Source organism: Lemur catta, chromosome 7 (genome assembly GCF_020740605.2).
Source record: "Lemur catta isolate mLemCat1 chromosome 7, mLemCat1.pri, whole genome shotgun sequence".
Classification (NCBI taxonomy): Eukaryota; Metazoa; Chordata; class Mammalia; order Primates; family Lemuridae; genus Lemur; species Lemur catta.
The window spans coordinates 104,598,487-104,616,562 of NC_059134.1; the positions used below are offsets into that span (position 1 = coordinate 104,598,487).

The following is an 18,076-nucleotide window of genomic DNA, read 5'->3' on the forward strand; positions in this document are numbered from 1 at the left end:
GAGGTCATGTTTAAGGTGTCTGTGAGTAGGAGTTGGGCAGGCCAGGAAGGTTAGAGAGGCGTATCTTGCGTATCTGCAGAAGTCCTTGGACAAGGAGGACACGCACACTAGATGAGGACAAGGACAGGCCAAGTTCGGGCAGAAAGGGCAGGGGCTTGGTGACCAGCGTCCCTGGAGCGATAGGCAGAGCTAAGGATTTGGGACTTGTGGGCCACAGGAAGCCCCTGGAGGATTTCCCAGGCTTTGGGAAGATCAGCAGGTGCCCTGAGGAGGGGGCTGGGCCTGGGGAGAAGGGAGGTCGGGGGATGGTGGCCCTGGCTGTGGGCATGGCGATTCAGGTGTGGATCCGGGAAATCCCTTGGCGATACACAATCATCAGGACTTGCTCAAAGATGGGACTTGGGAGGTGAGAAGTGGTGTCAAGCAGGAGACCTGGGATTTGGGCTGTGACGGCTGAGTGGATGGGCCTCAGGAGGGTAAGCATGATGGGGACGAGGATGAGTCCAGGGTGGGACGTGATGAGGGTAAGGGGTCCGGAGCTCTGAAAGGCCCACCTGGAGGTGCTGCTGCAGGAATCCCAGCTGACCTGGGGGAGGGAAGAGGGTGGCAGCTCCCCAACCCGCGAGAGAAAAGAGGACACCGGGACCTTGGGTCAGCAGCTCCCCAATTTAATTCTCACAACAGTTTCAGGAGATGTCAACTGTCAGTCATCTGCACTGCACAGATGGGGAAACTGAGGCCCAGAGAGGGCAGGGCCAGCCTGGGTCACAGCAGTTCCGTGGTACGGCCTGGACCAGAAGCCAGGGCCCTGCCACTGCACCCTCCACAGGAAGGCAGTGGCTCAGCGTGCGGCGTCTGCCTGCTTCTCCCAGGACACAGGTGCAGGGAGGGGTGGCCACTGCACTGTTTCCCATGCCCCTCCCCACGGCCCATCCTAGTTGAGGGGAGGCTGAGGCAGGAGGGCAAGCACTGGTCTGTGGCCTTGGCGGTTCTTCCTCCGCGTGCTCTCAAGCCCAGGCCCTGTCTCTACCAAGTGGCAGCGGTGGTGGAGGATGCAGACAGGAGCCTGGGGAGCGCGGGCCGGGCTCAGAGGAGCGTGCAGCTGCAGCAGCAGGTCTCCATGGCCACCAGCAGCACCCTTAGGTAGCGCTGCGAGTTGGGTGGGTAGCGGAGGGCATTGACTTTCTCCATCCCGGGCCTGCGTAGCAGGCAGGCGCGATGGTGGGAGAAGGTGTCGAAGGAGAACTTGCCGTGGTACCTGCCCATCCCACTGGCACCTGCACAGTAGCACAGAACGCAGGGAGTGAGGCTCTCAGGGGCCAGCCCTGGGGATAGCAGACCTGAACTGCCGGTCACACACTGGGACCTAGGTGGGCTGCTTCACCTCTCTGGGCCTCAGTTTCCCCATCTGTCCAGTGGCTAATCATGAGGCACTGTGGGTAAAGGGCTTGGCCTCAAGCCTGACACCAGCTCAGTAAGCGTGAGGACATCAGGAGTTGGGACAAGATAGGCAGACAGTGGTTGAGGCCATGGGTTCCAGAGCCAGGCTGCCCTTGCTTGAATCCTGGCTCTGCCACAAACTAGCTGTGTCACCTTGGGCAAGTGACTGTGTCTCTGTGTGCTTAAGTCTCCTTCCCTGTGCCATGGGGTGACAATGGCACCTAGCTCCTGGGTGTGGTGGGGATTAAGGGAGCACTCAGGCTTGTGGACACAGTAAGCACTGTGTCGTTAGGAGTCCTCCTCAGCCTCTAGGTAGCGAGGGCAGCGGGGACCCAGAGGGTCCAGCGACACAGCCTGGGTGGAGTTAGGGATAATCGGGGAGGGCTTCCTGCAAGCAAGTGAGGCCCGCGGAACGTGGAGTTAACCACATGAAGAGGGCGGGTGGGGGCTTAGAGGTGAGTGACGCCTGGCATGTTAGGGACCTGAGCAGAGCTCAGGCAGGGAAGTAGAGGGAGGCCAGAGCAGGACCCCACAGCCAGGCCACGAAGGGCTGGCTTCAAGAGCTAAGTCAGCCTGGCTTGATGCCCGGGGCCCTGGGAGCTGGGGGAGGTTGTCCTCAGGGAGCAGCAGGGTCAGATTGCCCGCAGACAGCCCTGCCCTCTCTCCCGCAGAGGAGGTGGGGTGAGCAAGGCTGGGGACTGGAGGGGGATCTAGGCAGGGTCTGGCGCAGAGACCCAGGTGAGAGCCATGGCTCAAGGCCAGAGGGAGGGGGTTCCAGAGCCAGGGACAGCAACCCACTGGATGCTCCTGTGGCACTGGCCACTCTCCAGGGAGGGTCCCAGCCCATCTGGTTCCGCTTGCCAGGCCCTGCGGTCATTTACTCTGGTGCTGAGTATGGACAGGTGGAGGGACCTCGAGTCACCTGCTCTGGCCCTACCTGTTCTGAGGAGAAAGTGGGCTCAGAGAGGGCAAGTCACCCCAGGTGACACAGACTGTCAGAGCACTGTTGGACCCAGCCCTGAGGTTTCCTGACTCAGAGGCCAGGACTTTGCAGCTGCATCAGGGCTGCTCTGTGGGTCGGGGGTGGCATTGGCGCTCACCCGGGCCTCCCCAGGGCAGGGGAGCCGGAAGCAGCCACCTATGGGGTGGGAAGGGGTGAGATACCAGGGATTGGACTGAGGGGACGGGGAAGAGGTTAGAGAAGTGGCAGCCATGGAATCAATGCAGAGATAGGTCTGGAAGGTTCCACAGACTGTGGGGAGAGGGGCAGGATAGAGGTGCTGGGGTGGGACGTGGACAGTGAGGAGGGGCACCCTTGCTTGTCCCTCTACACTGAGGCTGGGTTGGGACATTTTTTAGTGAGGACGTGTGCAAGTGACACTGTCGCAATTCATTCAGGAATGATGAAAGCAGGCCAGGGTCAGCTGGCACCTACCCACTCCTCCGAAAGGCAGGCTGGTGAGCGTCAGGTACATGAAGCCATCGTTCCCGCAGAAGGCCCCGCTGCTGGTCTGGGCCAGCATCCTCTCGACCACCTGGGAGAAAGCAGGGTGTGTGCGAGCCTGGCCCCGGGCTAGGGTCTGTCCTGGCTGAGCTCAGTGACACTGACCTTGTTTCAGAAAGGGTCTCAGGCCACCGTGTCAGCTGAAGGGGGCGTGGTGGGACAGGAGGGTTGGGTGGTTGTGTTCTGGCTCCTCATCAAGGGCCCAACTTGGGACGTGTTTCCCGAGTGTCTGCTTGTGTGTGGCCCATGCAGAGTGCTGGAGACAGTGGGGAGTGTAGGAAACTCAGTGTCACCTGGGGACATGGAGGGTGCAGGGGCAGCTGTGCAGTGCCCGATAGTCAGGGAAGTGTCCCAGGGGAGGGACATGATGTGCCTGCCAAGTCCTGGCACAGGGGAGGAGTTGTTCCGACAAAGGGGGCCCCCCAGGCAGAGCAGAGGCCAGGGGCCCTATGTGGCGTGAGCACTGGGGATGTGACACATGCACGATTGTGTGGTCATATGTGCACTTAGAACATGAACTTTGCCCTTGCTTAACTTCATAAAGGACTTCCTTCTTCAATCTATAGGTACTAAATAGTCACTGCAGAAATAACTTCACTATATTTAGTTCCAATCATTGTGACTCTCAGATGACAGCTGGGTCAGGGCTTGTCTGACGGTGGGTAGACTGGATCCGCCACCAGCAGGGTCAGACATCGCTTCAGCGCAGTGAGACCCGCATTCCTGAGCACGGAGCGTCAGAGTGCCTCCCAGGGAGTGTGGGCAAGTCCCCTGTGCAGTGTGTGTTTGGGGTGTGGCCCTGGTCCTAGGACCAGGCTGGGTGGTCAGGAAGGTGTGAAGCCAGATTACCCCCAAGAAACCTCTAGCATTTTCTAAGGTTAAAGTATCCAGATAAACCAAGGCTCCTTAGAGGAATGGCTGCCTCTAGAATTGGGCAGGGAAACACAGAATGAGCCTGGTGCTTCTTGACCACCACCGGAAAGGAAGTGGTCAAAACCTGAAGGCCAGCACATGTCACCAGAACGCAGGCGCTCCCGCTGCCAAGCCTGGGACAAAGCTCACGGCCTTGGATTATAACCCAGAGAACCAAACATGCATGAGGCCATGCTGGTCTAAATAAAGAATTCAAGACACAAATCTTTCCTACAGGACTTCAAAAAATATATGTAGGTATTCCACCTTCTGCAGATAGAGCTGCCACACACCCTGCCTGTTGGCAGTGGTTCGACTTAGAACTTGCTTCCAAAGCACAGACAGGGAACAATGGCAACTCCTGGGTGGAGACCCCTGGCAGACACAGCCTTGGCCAAGCAGGGAAGGTTAACCTCACCAAACTGGGTGGGTCTCCGGACTCCGGACGTGGTATGAGGAGATGGCCCTTCCTCTGGTATTCTTGCCAAAGCCCGTGACACTGATCTAATCATGAGAAACACCGGACATCCTGGGCTTGGGGACATTGTGCAGGAGACTTGGCCAGCACTTCGCAAGCTACGGCTTGGTTAGTGCATCGTGGGACCCTGGCTGGGATCCTGGGGCAGGAGGAGGACATTCATGGCAAACTGGCAAAATCTGAATGGAGTCTGGAGTGTAGTTAGCAGTAACACACCAGCGCCACTTTCTTAGCTTAGACCACTGTAAGGGCCCTTAAACAGGGAACCCGGATGTGGGGTCTGTGGGAATTCTGTACTATCTTTGCAACTTTCTATAAATCTAAGATTATTCCCCAATAAAAGGTTTATTAAAAAAACATTGTTCAAACAGGGAGGGGACTGCGGTACCTCTCAGTGTGTTTTCATCTGGGGGCCCCCAGGCTGCCCCCACGGCATGAGCAGGGGTGGGGAGGACAGGGCTCACCTTCAGAGCTGTGTGTCCCGCTCAGTCCCCACCCTGGGTCACTCCCGAGGATGTCGTGAGTGCCTCCAGAGCCAGGCATGAGGAGGACTCACCTCGGCCGCCAGGCTTGGGTATGTGAGGAGGGACGAAGGAGAGGGCTGACGGGGCAAACAGGACCCTGTAGAAGACCCCCGGAGCTGCCCACTGAAGGCCCAGGAGAGTGTGGCTCAGGTGGGGGTGTGGCGGGAGGGTGAGGCCCAGCTGCTCCCAGGACAGAGGGCAGCAGCAGAACCACGAGGACCACCACCAGCCCTGAAGTCCTGAGACTGCCTGCACGGGCATGGCCCCTGTGCTGCCACCACACCCACTCCCACAGCCCGTCCGCCACCCAGCGCGCCGAGCCCCACCTGGCTGCTGTTGGAGAAGGCGTAGAGGGCCAGGGGCTTCTCCCGCCGGTTGATGAAGTCGATGGCCTCGTCCAGGCTCCGCACGCTCACGATGGGCAGGATGGGCCCGAAGATCTCCTCCTGCATCACCGGCTCGGTCTCCTGCACGTCCACCAGCACCGTGGGGGCTGCGGGCACAGGGCCGGCTCAGCCCCGGGGCCACAGCCGGGACACGACCTCCCCCTGGAATCCAGGCCGGGGAGTCCCAGGGCCTGACTTCCCAGGACGCCCAGCTTCGGGGTGTCCTAGGGAAGAAAGTCCCCAGAGGCCCTGACAAGGGACCGCAGGGCCTTCCCCAGCCTGGCCCGGCCTACGGGGCCCAGAGGATCCCCCAACCTCGGTCTCACAGTCAGGGGTGACAGGATCTTAGAACCACAGAGTCCAAGGTGACAGTACCCAGAATGTTGAAGCCACAGCGTCACCATGAGCTGCTGAGCCGCACGGGCCCAGGAGACTATGGGGCTCAGGACGGAGCCGTGGGAGTTTAGAACCTGGGCGTGGTGGGCCCACGGACTCTGGAGTCACGGCCTCGTGGGACAGAGATGGTGGGACGGGGGTTTAGGATCTTAGCGCCCTGGAGCCCTGGGGTGTGAGCTTACGAGTCCAGAGCTGTGGGAACTGAGTTTGGGGTCGTGGCGTCCCAGGCTGAGAACCACAGCCACGGGAGTGTGGCGTCAGGGGATCGTGGCACCGGGAGCCGGGGCTCAGGGCTGGGCTCTGGCGGTGGGGCCGAGGTTTCAGGCGCCGGCCCAGGCTCGTGGCCCAGCTGTGGCCCCTCCAGCGTGGAAGGGTCTCAGCCCGGGTGGGCTGTGGCCGGGCGAGTGGGACCCACCGATGTAGCGCTGGCTCTCGTCGCTCTGGCCACCGATGGCCACACGGCCACAGCCCAGCAGTGCCCGGAGCCGCTGGAACTGCTTCTGGTTGATGATGCGGCCCAGGTCTGGGGAGCTCTGGGGGTCGTTGCCATAGAAACGGGTGATGGCGCTCTGCAGGGCGGGCAGCAGGCGCTCCTGGGTCTCAGGGCTGCACAGGATGTAGTCAGGGGCCACGCAGGTCTGGCCGGCGTTGAAGTAGCGGAACCAGGCCACGCGGTTGGCCACGGTCTGGGGGTCGCAGTTGTCATCCACGTAGCAGGGGTTCTTGCCCCCGAGCTCCAGAGTGACCGGTGTCAGGTGCTTGGCGGCGGCGGTCATGACGATCCTGCCCACACGAGGGCTCCCTGGGCGTAGAAAGAAACCAGAGTGGCCTTTCAGTCACCTGGACCAGGTAGGATGGCCTGGGCCCGGGGGCCCCGTGACTCCCTGGAGAGGTAGTGGGCTGGGGTCGGTGCTGGCTCTCGCCTGGCCTTTCCTTGCCACCAGCTGCCACCTTGTAGCCCAGGACTCTGCTCATCCCTTCCCCACCCCGCCCCAGGTGCGGAGCCTGTGGGAGGAAAGAGGCACCACTGCCCCTGGTTCCCCCTCCGGAGCTGGGCCCCTCGGCTCCTACCCTGAGCCTGGCTCACCTTGCAGGGGACTCTGCAAAATGCCATGTGGGACCCTCCCCACGTCTCCATTCTCCTGTGTAACCTTTGGGGACCCCCTGTCACCCAAGGCTGGAGTACAGCTATTCGTCTTGTGACGTTTGGGTTTCTCCTCTCTCTGACCTAAACCTGGCAGCTCTGCCACCCTCACCACCCGCCTGTCCCTCCCTCCTGACTCTGGACTGGCCCAATCCCATGCAGTCATCCCCATGTCCGTCCCGGCTCGGCCTCCCCTGTCCTCTGTGCTGACCTGGGCCTCACAGTCTCCCTCGTCCACCCCGCGTCCTCTGCCCCAGACCCGCCTGGGCCTCGGGACCTCCTGCCCAGGCCTGGCCCAGGGCCCGTGCTGCCTCGTCTGCTGGGGTGGCCAAGGCCCATGGCCACATGGCCCGCGTGTCACTTCTCTGCTCTCACTTCTGCCCCTCCCACTGTGGCTCTCCCTTGGCTCCTTCTGTCTTCGTGCAGACGTGGCCTGGCCAGTCCCGCCGGACCCTCCTCACTACGGCCCCTCTTCCAGCCCCACAATTCTCATCCTCTCCACGCCTGCTCTCTGCCCCTTGCTGACTCAGGACCTCAAGGTTTTGTCCGTCCAGTCCCTGCTGTGCCACGAAGGACAGCCCGCATCTGGCCCGTGGTTTCATGCTCAGGGCGCTGCTGGCTGAGCGGTGAGCAGAGCTTCCCAAGGTGCCGTGTGCCATACAGGGCGACATCGTTACTGCTTTCACCCTCACCCACAGCCCCGTCTTGGGGATGGCCCCGGGTTTAGAGGGAAGGAAACTGGGCCCGGAGCAGCTGGGGGCCCCGGCAGGCAGAGTAGGTCCCGGCTGGGTCTGTTGGCCTCCGTGCGGGCAGCCGTGGTGCCTGGCCTGGAAGCTGCCTCCTGGGGCCTCCTTTCGAGACAGTTGGGGACCTCACCCTCTGCCCCCTCCGTCCCCTCCCTGTTAGCAGCTGGGGGCAGGCAGGGCTTTTCCTGGGCTGGAGGCAGGGTCCAGGGAGGAGAGGGCCAAGGCCGTGGCCCCTGCTGTGGCCCTGTGCACAACGTGGGAGGCCAGCCAGGAGCCACTCAGACCTGGCCTCCTTGGCTCTTTCGTCTCTTCCAGAAACTTGTCCTGGTCACTTGAAGCCAGACAGTGCCTGTGCCATGCGGGCACATGCCAGGATGATAGCAGGTGAGCCCCCATCTCACCAAGGACCTGGGTGCAAATCCCGGCCTGCCCCTGTCCCGGCCAGCGTGGTGACCCTGGGCAGGGCACTGTGCCTCTTCATCACCCTGAGCCTCCAATCTCTCGTCTGTCCTGCCTGCAGGGGTGGCCATGGGACTAACAGGGTCACCTGCAAGGGCCTGGCACGGCGGGAGCTCAGCACGGGCATGTGCTGTGATTCATGAGATGTGGCTGGTGGAGGCAGGCTGTGGCCCTGGACACGGGACTCCGTCCCTTCCTGAGGGTCCTGGGGTCCAGGGCTGCTCCCAGCCTGGTCGAGAGAGGAACAAGCGGGTCGTGGAGCCGCAAGTGCAGCTCCAGTGCTTGCCCGATCTCGGTCCTCCTGGCTGGCTGCCGCCTCGGTCCCTTCTGGACTCCCTCAGAGTTAGGGACAAGACACCTGAGGGTGGGGCTGTCCTCCCCTCCCCCGGCCTCACCTGTGAAGAAGATGTAGTCGAACTTGTGCTCCAGCAGCTGCCCCATCTCCTGGGGCCCGCCCAGCACCACGGCAAAGCAGCTCTGCAAGGTGGGACAGGCGGAGGCTCCCTCTGGGATCCCAGCCCGGAGAGCCCAGAGGCCGGCGTGCCCTGCCCTCCTGGCCCGGCCCCTGGCCCCATGCCTGGCCTGACCCTGAGTCGCCAGGCCTCCAGGTGGGCTGGGGGGGGGAGGTGGGAGTGGGGAGTTCCCCGAGGCCCAGCCCAATAGGGGTGAGGTTGGGTCTGGCCGGGCTGCAGGGAGGGCTGAGGCGAGCAGGGTGCAGCAGAGGCAGACATGGGGCCCCAGGGGATAGGCTCCTCAGAGGGAAACTGAGGCTGAGGGGGTGGTTGGGACTCCGGTCTGACCGACAGGCCCTTCCATGCCAGGGGCTGGCCAGCCCACAGGCCCTGCCTGCTTCAGCTCCCTGTGCCCCGGCCCTGCTCACCTGGTCCAGGTATCGGGGCAGCACCTCGGCCAGGACCTTCTCCATGCTGCTGCTAATCTCTGACGGCTTCAGCACCACGCAGTTCCCTGCAGGGCAGGCGGGGAGAGAGCTGGGCAGGGCGTCGCCCACTCCTGGTCTCCACATACCCGTGGGGTGGATGCCGGCCTTGCACGTGTTTAGAGGAAGAACCTGGTTCAGAGAGGTGACATGACCAGCCCGAGGCCACACAGCCCGGGGATGGTGGACCAGACCTGTGCCAGCGCACCCCATGTCCTCCCTGGCTTCACAGGTGGCCTCGAGGCCTGGGGGTGGGGACAGAGGCAGGAAGGTGTGGGCTCAGCTCTCACCTGCGGCCAGAGCGCCCACCAGGGGCACCAGCGTCAGGTTCAGGGGGTAGTTCCAGGGGGCGACGATGAGCACCAGGCCGAAGGGCTCCTTCCGGATGAAGGCCGAGTCCAGCTGGGTGGCCTGGGCCGGGAGCCAGAGGTGGCCGTGAGGTGCCCAGTGCCCTCAGCCCCTCACAGCCACCCGCACCCTGAGAAGCCACCCGGTGGAGCCAACAGTCCCTGAAGGCCCCGCTGCCCTGACGCCCAGTGCGCTCACCAGGTTCTTGGGCACTCTCTCGTCCTTCATCCAGGCCCGCAGGTTCCTGAGGGCCAAGGTGACCTCGCCCCGGCTGATGGCGATCTCAGACACCTCCGACTCGAAGGCTGACTGCAGGGGGGCGGTGAGGTCAGTGCCAGGCCAGGGGACCCCAGGGTCAGCAGGTGGCCAGAGCCCTGGGGAGGGCACAGCCTCCTCCAGCCAGGCCTGCTGTTATTCACTCATTCACTCATTCCTTCGTTCCCTCACTCTGCGTTCAGTGCTCCCCATGTGGGATGCCGTCCCTGCGCCCAGAGCAAGCTGCCCTGTGGGGCTGACCTCGTAGCGGGTAGTCAGTGTGACCGTGAGGGCACTGGTGGCGCCATTAGGATGTGGCGGTGCTACGGACAGGACAGAGCAGGACTGAGGGGTCGGGACAGCTGGAGTGTGCGGGTGCGGGTGTGCACGGTGTGCACAAGTGTGCGCACACGAGCGCGCGTGTTTGCTCTATTTTATACAAGATGGTCAGTCCAGGCCTCCAGGAGGAGGTGACATTGGAGCAGTGATCTGAAGACAGGGAGGGAGAGAGCCCGTGGATACCTGGAGGCAAGGTATTCTGCGCAGAGGTGCTGGTACGTGCCAAGGCCCTGAGGTGGGCAGGGTTTGCTCTGTTCCTGCCCAGTGAGGAGAGCTGTGGGCAAGGTGACAAGGCCAGGCAGCCAGGGCAAGGACTCCCAAGCAGAACAGGGACGAGACCTGACCCAGGTTTTAACAGGACTGCCTGTGTGGCCTGTGTGGCCTGCTGCGTGGGGATCCGTCCGCAGGGAACATGGGGCAGAGCCATCCCTGGGGAAATGCTGGCATTTCATAGGCCAAGGGCACTACCAGGTTTGCAGGCAGGAGTGAGAAGGAGAGGAAATCAGTAAGGACGTTGTCCCGGTCTCTGCCAGCCAGTGTGCCCTGCCCTGCCCCGGGGAGCAGAGACTCAGCCAGCGGTCTGCAGGCAGCTGGAGGCCGGGCCAGGGGGGTGGAGCCAGGCTGACCCCACCTGAGGCACTGCAGGCTGTCGTGTGTCAGAGCAGAGAGGGACAGGCCAAGGGGCCAACAAAGCCCAGAGAGGGGATGCCCTGCCAGGGCCACTCAGCAAACCAGGGGCAAGGCCAGGGCCAGAGCTGAGCCCTGGGCAGGAGGGGAGTGTGAATTTGGAGGATGACATTGCGGCCACCAGCACTTCCTAATCGTGAGTCTGGTTCCAACACGCTTCCAGCTACCCCTGTGTGGAGCCCTTGCTCCCTCCCGGTGATTGGCCACAGGGCAGTGTGCTGCTTGGGGTTCTGCCGTGGCTGCCGCTGGAATTGGGAGGGGCTGAGCCCCCAGGTTTCACACAGCGGCCACGATGCCCCCTGCACCCAGAGTGAAACCAAAGTCCTCCATGGCCTACGTGGGGAGACCCACTCCCCAGACCTTGTCTTTTGTGTCTCTGCCTCCCACCCGCTGTAGCCATGCCGGGTTCCCTGCGCTGCTCAAGCACAGACACACCGAGCACCTGCCTCAGGGCCTTGGCACACGCTGTGCCCGCTGCCACTTCCCCCAGCATCCACGTGGGCTTTCCCTCTCCTCCTTCATCCCTCTGCTCTAATGCCCCCTTCTCGGAGAAACCTCCCCTGAGCCTCCCCAACCCCACATGTAAACCAGCAGCCTGGCCCTGCCCTCCCCCTTCACCTGGGGCTGTCTCCATGGCAGTATTTCAACCCAACATGCTGTGTCATTATTTATTTACTGTTGTATCATCCCCATGGGCACAGGGACTTTGTTTCATTTCTGCTGTATCCCCAGAGCCTAGAACAGTACATGGTGCATAGTAGGTGTTCAATAAATAGCGGTTGCAGGAAGGCAGAAACGGACGACTGGGCGAATGCAGGCGAGCAGGCCCTGGCCCAGGGAAGGAGCTGGGCTTTGATGGGCTTTTAGTTCCCCTTCACGAGGACGCAGCTGTCCCCATCCCCTTGTCCCAGCTGTCCCCCACCCCCGCCCCGGCCCACCTTGTGCAGGTCCTGGGCCAGCGCGTCCTGCAGAAGCTGCTTGTTGTCCTGAAGGAAGCGGCCCAGGGCCCTGAGCTGCGCAGCCCGGAACGTGGCCGGCCGCGTGCGCCCCGCGTTGAAGGCCTCCCGCAGCCGCTGCAGCGTGTCCTCGATGTGGTTCATCCTGCGGGAGGGGGCGGCATGGGCTGGGCGGCCGGGGCTGCCCCTCCCTCACAGGCGCCCTCCAGCCGCCCAGGGCCCACGGCACCCCTGCCCCCCCTGCACCCACAGGGGCTCGTGGACACTCCCGCCTCGTACCCACGAGGGGACCCACTGGGGGGCCTCACAGGGGCCAGGGGCTGCCTGCGACCCCCCTGCCCCCACCACAGGACACACCCAGACACACACCAACAGACCCACAGACCACTCCCAGAGTGGTCTGGAGGCCTGGAGGCGGCTGCAGGCCTGGGCGTGGGCTTGGGTACAGCTACTCCATGGCCCTGATGGATGGGCAGGCAGGCAGAGGGTCACGCTTCTTCCTGCCACGTAGAAATTAGCCCTAAGCCATGGCCTCAGCCTGCCCTGGTGCCCTCCGGGAGGCGGGGCAGCCTCACCACTGCCTGGCCTGAGTGGAGTAAACAGGAGTTTGCTAAGTAGAGGGACATTCCCACCTCAGAATGTGCCAGACACAGAATTCTCCATCCTCCCCTGCCCCCAGCCCAGGCCAGCTGGTGGTGGCTCGGAGGCCTGGGTGACCTTGGGCAGTGGCCTCCTCTCCCCAAGCCTCAGCTGCCAGGGAAGAGAGGAAAGATACCTTGGGCCCCCAGAGGCCCAGCTGCCCACCCAGCCTAGGCTGCTGTGTTTGGAAGAGGAGGTGACAGTGGAGGCGAGGGGTGAGAGGGCAGTTGTGCCTCCATGCTGTCGCCAGCTGGGGCTGGCAGGTGGGGTAGGGGCCCTGACATTCCCCCGAGGCCCTGTCTGTTTACCTGAGGCTCATCAGAGGAGTGCTCTGACGCACTCACTGCTCGGCCTGGTGCCAAGAACCTGTGGGAACCCTTTCCTCCTTCCCTCTCTGACTCCCTTCCCTTCAGGGCTTAGTTTGGCTGATGCCTCCTCCAGGCTGCCCACCATGATTACTCCCTCATCTACTCCCACAGTGGCCCCTTGGCTCTGCTGCCTACCGACGGGGGTCTGGGTGTGAAAACTGCCTAGTTACACTGTCCCCGTGCCTCCCCCATTGCCCGCTTCCCGTGGACTGGGAGGCAGGCCCCTCTTTGCCTACTTAACTCATCATTTGGGACTTGGTGCCCCAAATGCCTCATCTGTTAGGGGCACCACTATAGTCCCTGCCAGCTGGCTGGTGTTCCCGAAGGCTGAGACCGTGCTGTCCGCTCTGTGCCAGGGCTGGCATCTGTGCCCCCAAAGCTGCGCTGTCGTGAAGCAGCTCCCTTGAGGGCCGAGCCTGCCCCAGCCCAGGAAGGCCTGGCCCCACAGTTGTGCTAAGAGCCAGTCTGCAGCCCTGGGCCGTCCCCCAGCTGGTATGACTGGGGGCACCGAGCTGTCCCCACAGGCCTCCTGCTCCGATTGGGAGAAACTGGGCAGCTGCCTCAGTGCAGGACAGGCACGGTGGTCTCCAGAGCGGGCGGGCAGGTCACAGAAGGGAGATTGAGACCCAGGAGCCCAGAGCCCTGCCCACCTCTAGAGCTGCCGTCAGCCTTGTCTCCTGGCTGTGCCTCTTACTGGCTGCGTGACCTTGGACAAGTCACTCGCCCTCTCTGCCTCGGTTTCCTCATCTGTAACATGGGGATGATCGTAGCACCTGGTATCGTCATGACGATTAAATGACACAATGTGGCATAAAGCATTTGCCATTGTGCACACAGAAAGTGCCCAGCAAAGGGCAGCGCGGGTATTTGCACCAAGTAGTCTGCAAACATTCCTCCCCGCCAGCCTCCCGGGCCTGCGTCTGCTCTGCTCTTGCCCTCAGACTTCGCCGGTGGGTGCCAAAGGCAAACCACACCTGCACCTCTCGCCCTTCACGAGAGTCCCCACAGAAGCCACAAAAATGTGAGGCACGGAAGGTGAATGGGGGACCTGCGGGCAGGGCAGTGGGCAGCGGCTCTGCGGGTGGGGGTGGGGGGCCTGGATGGAACATTCCAGCAGCCTCTCCTAGCAACACTGAGGCCAACTCACCCAGGGCAACAGGACGCACATCTCCCCTGCAGGGCCGCCAGACCTGGCATTGTCCCCTGTGGTTGGTCACTCTGGACTGACAGCCCGGCAGGGACAGGGAGCTGGGCAGGACCCAGGCAGGCAGAGGAACCAAGGCTGTCTTCTGCCCTTGGGGGACCCTGGGCCTGTGGCCTCACAGAGGAGCTGAGCAGCCCTTGTTGACCCACAGAGCAGGGGACTCCTGCACCGGGCGCTGGGCCGGGGCCCCCAAGCCCCATCGCCCGGCCCGCGTCTGGAAGGATGCGGGGTCCCACCGCGCCTGCCTGACGCATTTAGCCACCGCAACGGCCCAGCCGGGGCCACTGCTCGCCCACTGAAGGAGACAGAGCCCGAGGCCCAGACAGCAAGGAGCTTGCCCAAGTCCAGCCCGCTCCTCACACTGGCAACCCCGAATCCAGAGGAGCAGAAGGCCACGCGCCCCTGACCCCCCACCTCCTGGCTGGATACCTACTGCCCCCCTGTCCCCTGGGGGAGGGGCAGCTAGAGTCCTCAGGGAAGGGGAGGCTTCTGGGCTGGGGCCCGAACTGCAGACCCAGGGCCAGGCAGACACTGGCACGTCAGCTGGGGCCAGGGGGTGCCCGGCCAGGGTGAGAAGTGGCACTGTTTGGTTCCGTTCCCTCGGCTTCCGCCTCTCGCCACTGCTGCCAAGCCCACCGTGCTAGGCTGGGTCCGAGACCTCTTCTGGCCTCCTTGGGCTGAGCTGCTGCGGTCCAGGGCTGAGAGGCCCAGGGTCTCTGGGGCATGGGCCCCCCACAGCTGGCTGAGGTGGCCCCAGCTTCCACCTTCTGCTCTGGGTTTCTGTCCCAGATCTGCAGCTTCTGGGCGAGCAGGGTGGGGCGGGAGTTGCTATATCATTTGATGGTGAAAGACATTTGATGTGGGGCAGGGCAAGACCAGGCACTTCCCCTCATGGCCGTGGGCCTCTAACAGTGACGGCCAGCGCTGACTGCCAGGCACCGTGCCAAGCTGGCGCTCGCCGTCGGGACCTGTGGGTTCTGGCTCGGTGCTCCACAGAGGTCTCTCGGAAGAGAGTGGAGGGGAGTGGGGCCTGGCACTCGGGTCTGCTGGCTCCAAAGCATCACGGGAGTGAATGCCACCCCTGCCCCGTCCCCATGGCAGGGTCCTGCTGAGGGACCGTCCATAGGGCAGACCCACGGCTCATTCCCACCCCCACCCGTCAAGCGGGCTGGATTCTGGGGGAAGGAGGCTCCCCCCATTCTCTCATTCTTCCTGCCTCAGTTTCCTCATCTATACCACGGGCCTTCTAAGAGTACCTCCCAGTATGGCATGGTCTGGGGGCCCAGTGACCTGGGTTCAAATCACAGCAGCTGCGTGTATTAGCTAGGAGGCTGGGGCAGGTCGCTTGGCCTGTCTGTGGCTCACTCCCCGCCTGTAACAAGGGGCGGCACCTGCTGCCACCCTGCTGCTGGGAGAGTTCAGGCATAAAGCTTCGCACAGGCGGGGCACAGGGTGAGCCTGGAAGCACCCAGTGACCATGGCTCTGAACGATCACCATGCAGAAGGCTGTGAGGGACACTTGGGCCAGAGGGGGCCTTTGGGAGGAGACCCCTGGTTGGGGGCCCTAGGGAGCCTTGATCCAGTGTGGGTGCCAGGGAGGCAAGGACATCATCCTGAGACCCAGGTGGGGACACAGATGTGACAGAGGGAGTGAGTGGGTGGTTTGAGGGCCAGGGGGACTGTCACCAGGGCAGGCAGAAGGCAGGGGTCCTGGGCTGGCCTCAAAGATGCCACAGGCCCTGACACCCCAGGGTCTCTAGTTCTAGTCTCCTGCCATGTAGCCTTGTTAAAAGTTACGGGAGGCTGTTGTTTTACATGGAACTTCTGCACCAGGCCCCAGCAGGTCAGACCAACCAAAACAGAGTCACTTGTGCCAAGTGCCAAGTGATCAAACTGAAATTGTAAGGAGGTAGATAGATCCCAAAACAACAGCCCCGTTTTCCTGAAAGCAGAAGATTCCCGTCTACCTGAGTCAGCAAGGTGAGGGCATCTGCTCTGCCCTAACCCTCACCTGATGGTCGCCCACCAGTTTGTGCTTCCCATTCTCCTGCTTCCTTGTCGCCGCCGCTCAGAGCCCACTGTCCCGCCACTGCCTGGCCGGGGCTCCCCCTCTGCTTTGTAGAACGGAGGCTGCCTCGGTCCGTGAATTGTGAATAAAAGCCAATTAGATCTATAAGTAAGTTTCTTGTCATCTTGGCTTTTGTCACCCCTAACCTGGATTTTCACAAGGTGTCCCACAGCTCTGGGCAGCACCCCTCTCATCCATGAGGTCCTGGGGGAGCTGGGGGCCGAGCCAGCCCCCAGCCCACCCCATGGAGAGGCTGCAGGCCCTGGCCACAGCTCCCTGACCCCGGCCACCTACCTCTGATAAGCCCCTCCTGGGGTGGGGTGGGTCTGGCGAGCCCCTCCTTCCCTGGACCCTGACAAAGTCCATCACCGAGGAGGACTCTCTCCCGGGGTCATTTGTTGCTGTGTCCCTGCACCTGCACCGGGCACGCACGGTGGTGCCCAGGAAATAGCTGTTGCCTGGGTGGACACTCGGCCCCTCCAGGACGGGAAGCACATTCCTTCCCGGGGCAGCTGGGTCCCTCAGCTCCCCAGAGAATGCCCCAGAACCCCAGCAAGAGGAGGCCACGGCAGCCCAGCTCGGACAAACTGAGGGTGCTGCTGGCCGTGGGCCCCACCCCAGCCTCTCCTGGTCTTCTCCCTTCCCTTCCTCCCCAGCAGGCGGATGAGCTCAGTGAGGACAAGGCCGCCTGTGTGTGCAGCTGTGTGTGGCCAGCCCTACCCTGGTGGCTGGCAACCCGGGGTTGCTGAGCAGGATCCCGCCCTCACTGCTGGCCCGCTACAGCCCAGCCTCCCCGGGGTACTGTACCTGAGGCCTTGCCAAGCTGTCCTCCTCCTGGCTCTCCGGCTCTGCCTGGCCGCCCTGCCGTTATAAAATGCCCAGCGCCGGCCCTGGGGCGGGGCTCCCTGGCCTGCTTCCTGGCTTGGCTCTGGGCGGGCTGGAGGCTGTACTGCCTCCCGCAGGCACCTCTAGAGCCTCTCCGGGCTGCAGAGAAGGAGCTGGGCGGAGAGGACCCGCACCAGGCCCGAGGGCACAGCAGGGCTGAGCTCTGTGCGGAGGGGCCCGGCCCAGGGAGAAGGAGAGCCGGGGCAGTGGCTGCAGGAATCACTGCGTGGGGTGGGGCCCAGCGCCTGGAATAGCAAGGAAGGCTCTGTCCCCCCTCCCTCGATGCCTCCCCGACCTGAGCCTCAATTTCCCTATCTGCAAAGTGAAAAGGTCACACCCAAAGATGGCTGGAGTCCAGAAATACAACCTCGGGGGCCACGCCTGCTGCCTGCTCTGTTTCCCAGCCCCCTGCGTGTCTGCCCCTCAACACCACCCGTGGACCACCCCATTCACGGAGCCTGTCACCCCCAAAACCTGACATTTTACAAATGAGGAAATGGGGGATGGCCACATGGGGCGTGAGTGGCAGAATTCTCCCTCCAGAGCTGGGGCTGCCTCCATCCCACATGTCCCCTCTGCTTCCTGGGGACGAGTGCCGCTCTCCACCCTCTAGGACATGGGTCATGATGCTAAGCATTGCCACGGTTGTTCCTGCGGTCCTGCTCCGCCTCGGGTGCCAGAGCTGTGCCAGGGGGTCTGTCCCCTGCCTTGGCCCGGCCCACCCTGGGCACAACCTGCCGGAGCCGGTGCCCAAGCAGCTGCTGGTGTCAGACAGGCAGGTGATTGGGTTACAGGTGTGGGGGAAGGAACATCCTTTGTGCCACTTCCTGGGCCCACTGCCACCGCAGTCTCCCTGCGCGCTGCTGCCCTGGGTCCTCCTGGGCTCCTGGCCCCGGGGCCTCTGGGCCGACCTGGCACCTGGGAGGTGCCCATCATTGCCACCACCTTCCCGGCTCCCCTGCCTACCTGGGAGGGCGGAGAGGTCTCCTGGTCCACACCCACTCTGGTAGCCTCTGGATTTCACTAGTTAGGGTGGGGGCAAGGGGCTGCCGAGGCCTCCGTCCTCTGTGTGGGATGGAGCCCCCGGCTGCCGTCAGTCACGTGGCTCAGCATGTGACAGCCCTGCCCTGCTGCTCTCTGGAGGTGAGCCAGGCAGGAGCGACAGCAGAGCGGGTGCCAGGCAGGGCTGCACAAGGGCTAAGTGTCTGCAGCTCTCAGCCAGGAAGCAGGCCCAGAGAGGGGCAGCCATTGGTCTAAGGCCACACAGCAAATCAGGGGCCCAGTCCCCCGCTGGTGCCAATACCTGCCCTCCAGACCCCCGCAGCCCCTACATCCTCTGCCAGGGCCCCTAGCTTTGGGCTTCCCACCACTCCCCACTCTCTGCTCCTGTCCCGAGGCTAC

The 18,076-nt window shown here is 63.1% G+C and overlaps 1 protein-coding gene across 10 annotated transcripts; it reads right to left on the reverse strand.

Moving 5' to 3' along the window:
* Positions 1 to 652: 652 nt before the first annotated feature.
* Positions 653 to 17,768, reverse strand: ALDH3B1 (aldehyde dehydrogenase 3 family member B1). Of its 10 annotated transcripts, XM_045558288.1 has the most exons (12): positions 16,598 to 16,663; positions 16,085 to 16,205; positions 15,734 to 15,852; positions 11,494 to 11,656; positions 9,473 to 9,583; positions 9,217 to 9,337; positions 8,870 to 8,955; positions 8,385 to 8,466; positions 6,056 to 6,442; positions 5,185 to 5,351; positions 2,876 to 2,975; positions 653 to 1,277 (listed from the first exon to the last, which is right to left on the reverse strand). In XM_045558288.1, the coding sequence occupies exons 2-12, from the start codon at positions 16,154 to 16,156 to the stop codon at positions 1,087 to 1,089; spliced, it is 1,599 nt and encodes a 532-aa protein (XP_045414244.1). In that variant the 5' UTR covers positions 16,157 to 16,205; positions 16,598 to 16,663; the 3' UTR covers positions 653 to 1,086. The 10 variants fall into 10 exon arrangements, with proteins under 10 accessions (XP_045414244.1, XP_045414249.1, XP_045414247.1 ...); XM_045558293.1 differs by lacking the exons at positions 15,734 to 15,852; positions 16,085 to 16,205; positions 16,598 to 16,663 and adding an exon at positions 17,642 to 17,768; XM_045558291.1 differs by lacking the exons at positions 15,734 to 15,852; positions 16,085 to 16,205 and having other exon boundaries at positions 16,598 to 16,697.
* Between the last annotated feature and the right edge of the window lie 308 nt (positions 17,769 to 18,076).

Coding starts and splice junctions, on each gene's coding strand:
- ALDH3B1 (XM_045558287.1), bottom strand. CDS start 15,984: ATGAGAGGGGTGCTGCCCAGAGCTGTGGGACACCTTGTGAAAATCCAG. Junction 9,584..11,493: donor TGGCCCAGGACCTGCACAAG/GTGGGCCGGGGC, acceptor GCCCCCCTGCAG/TCAGCCTTCGAGTCGGAGGT. Junction 8,956..9,216: donor GGTGGGCGCTCTGGCCGCAG/GTGAGAGCTGAG, acceptor CCTGCCCTGCAG/GGAACTGCGTGGTGCTGAAG.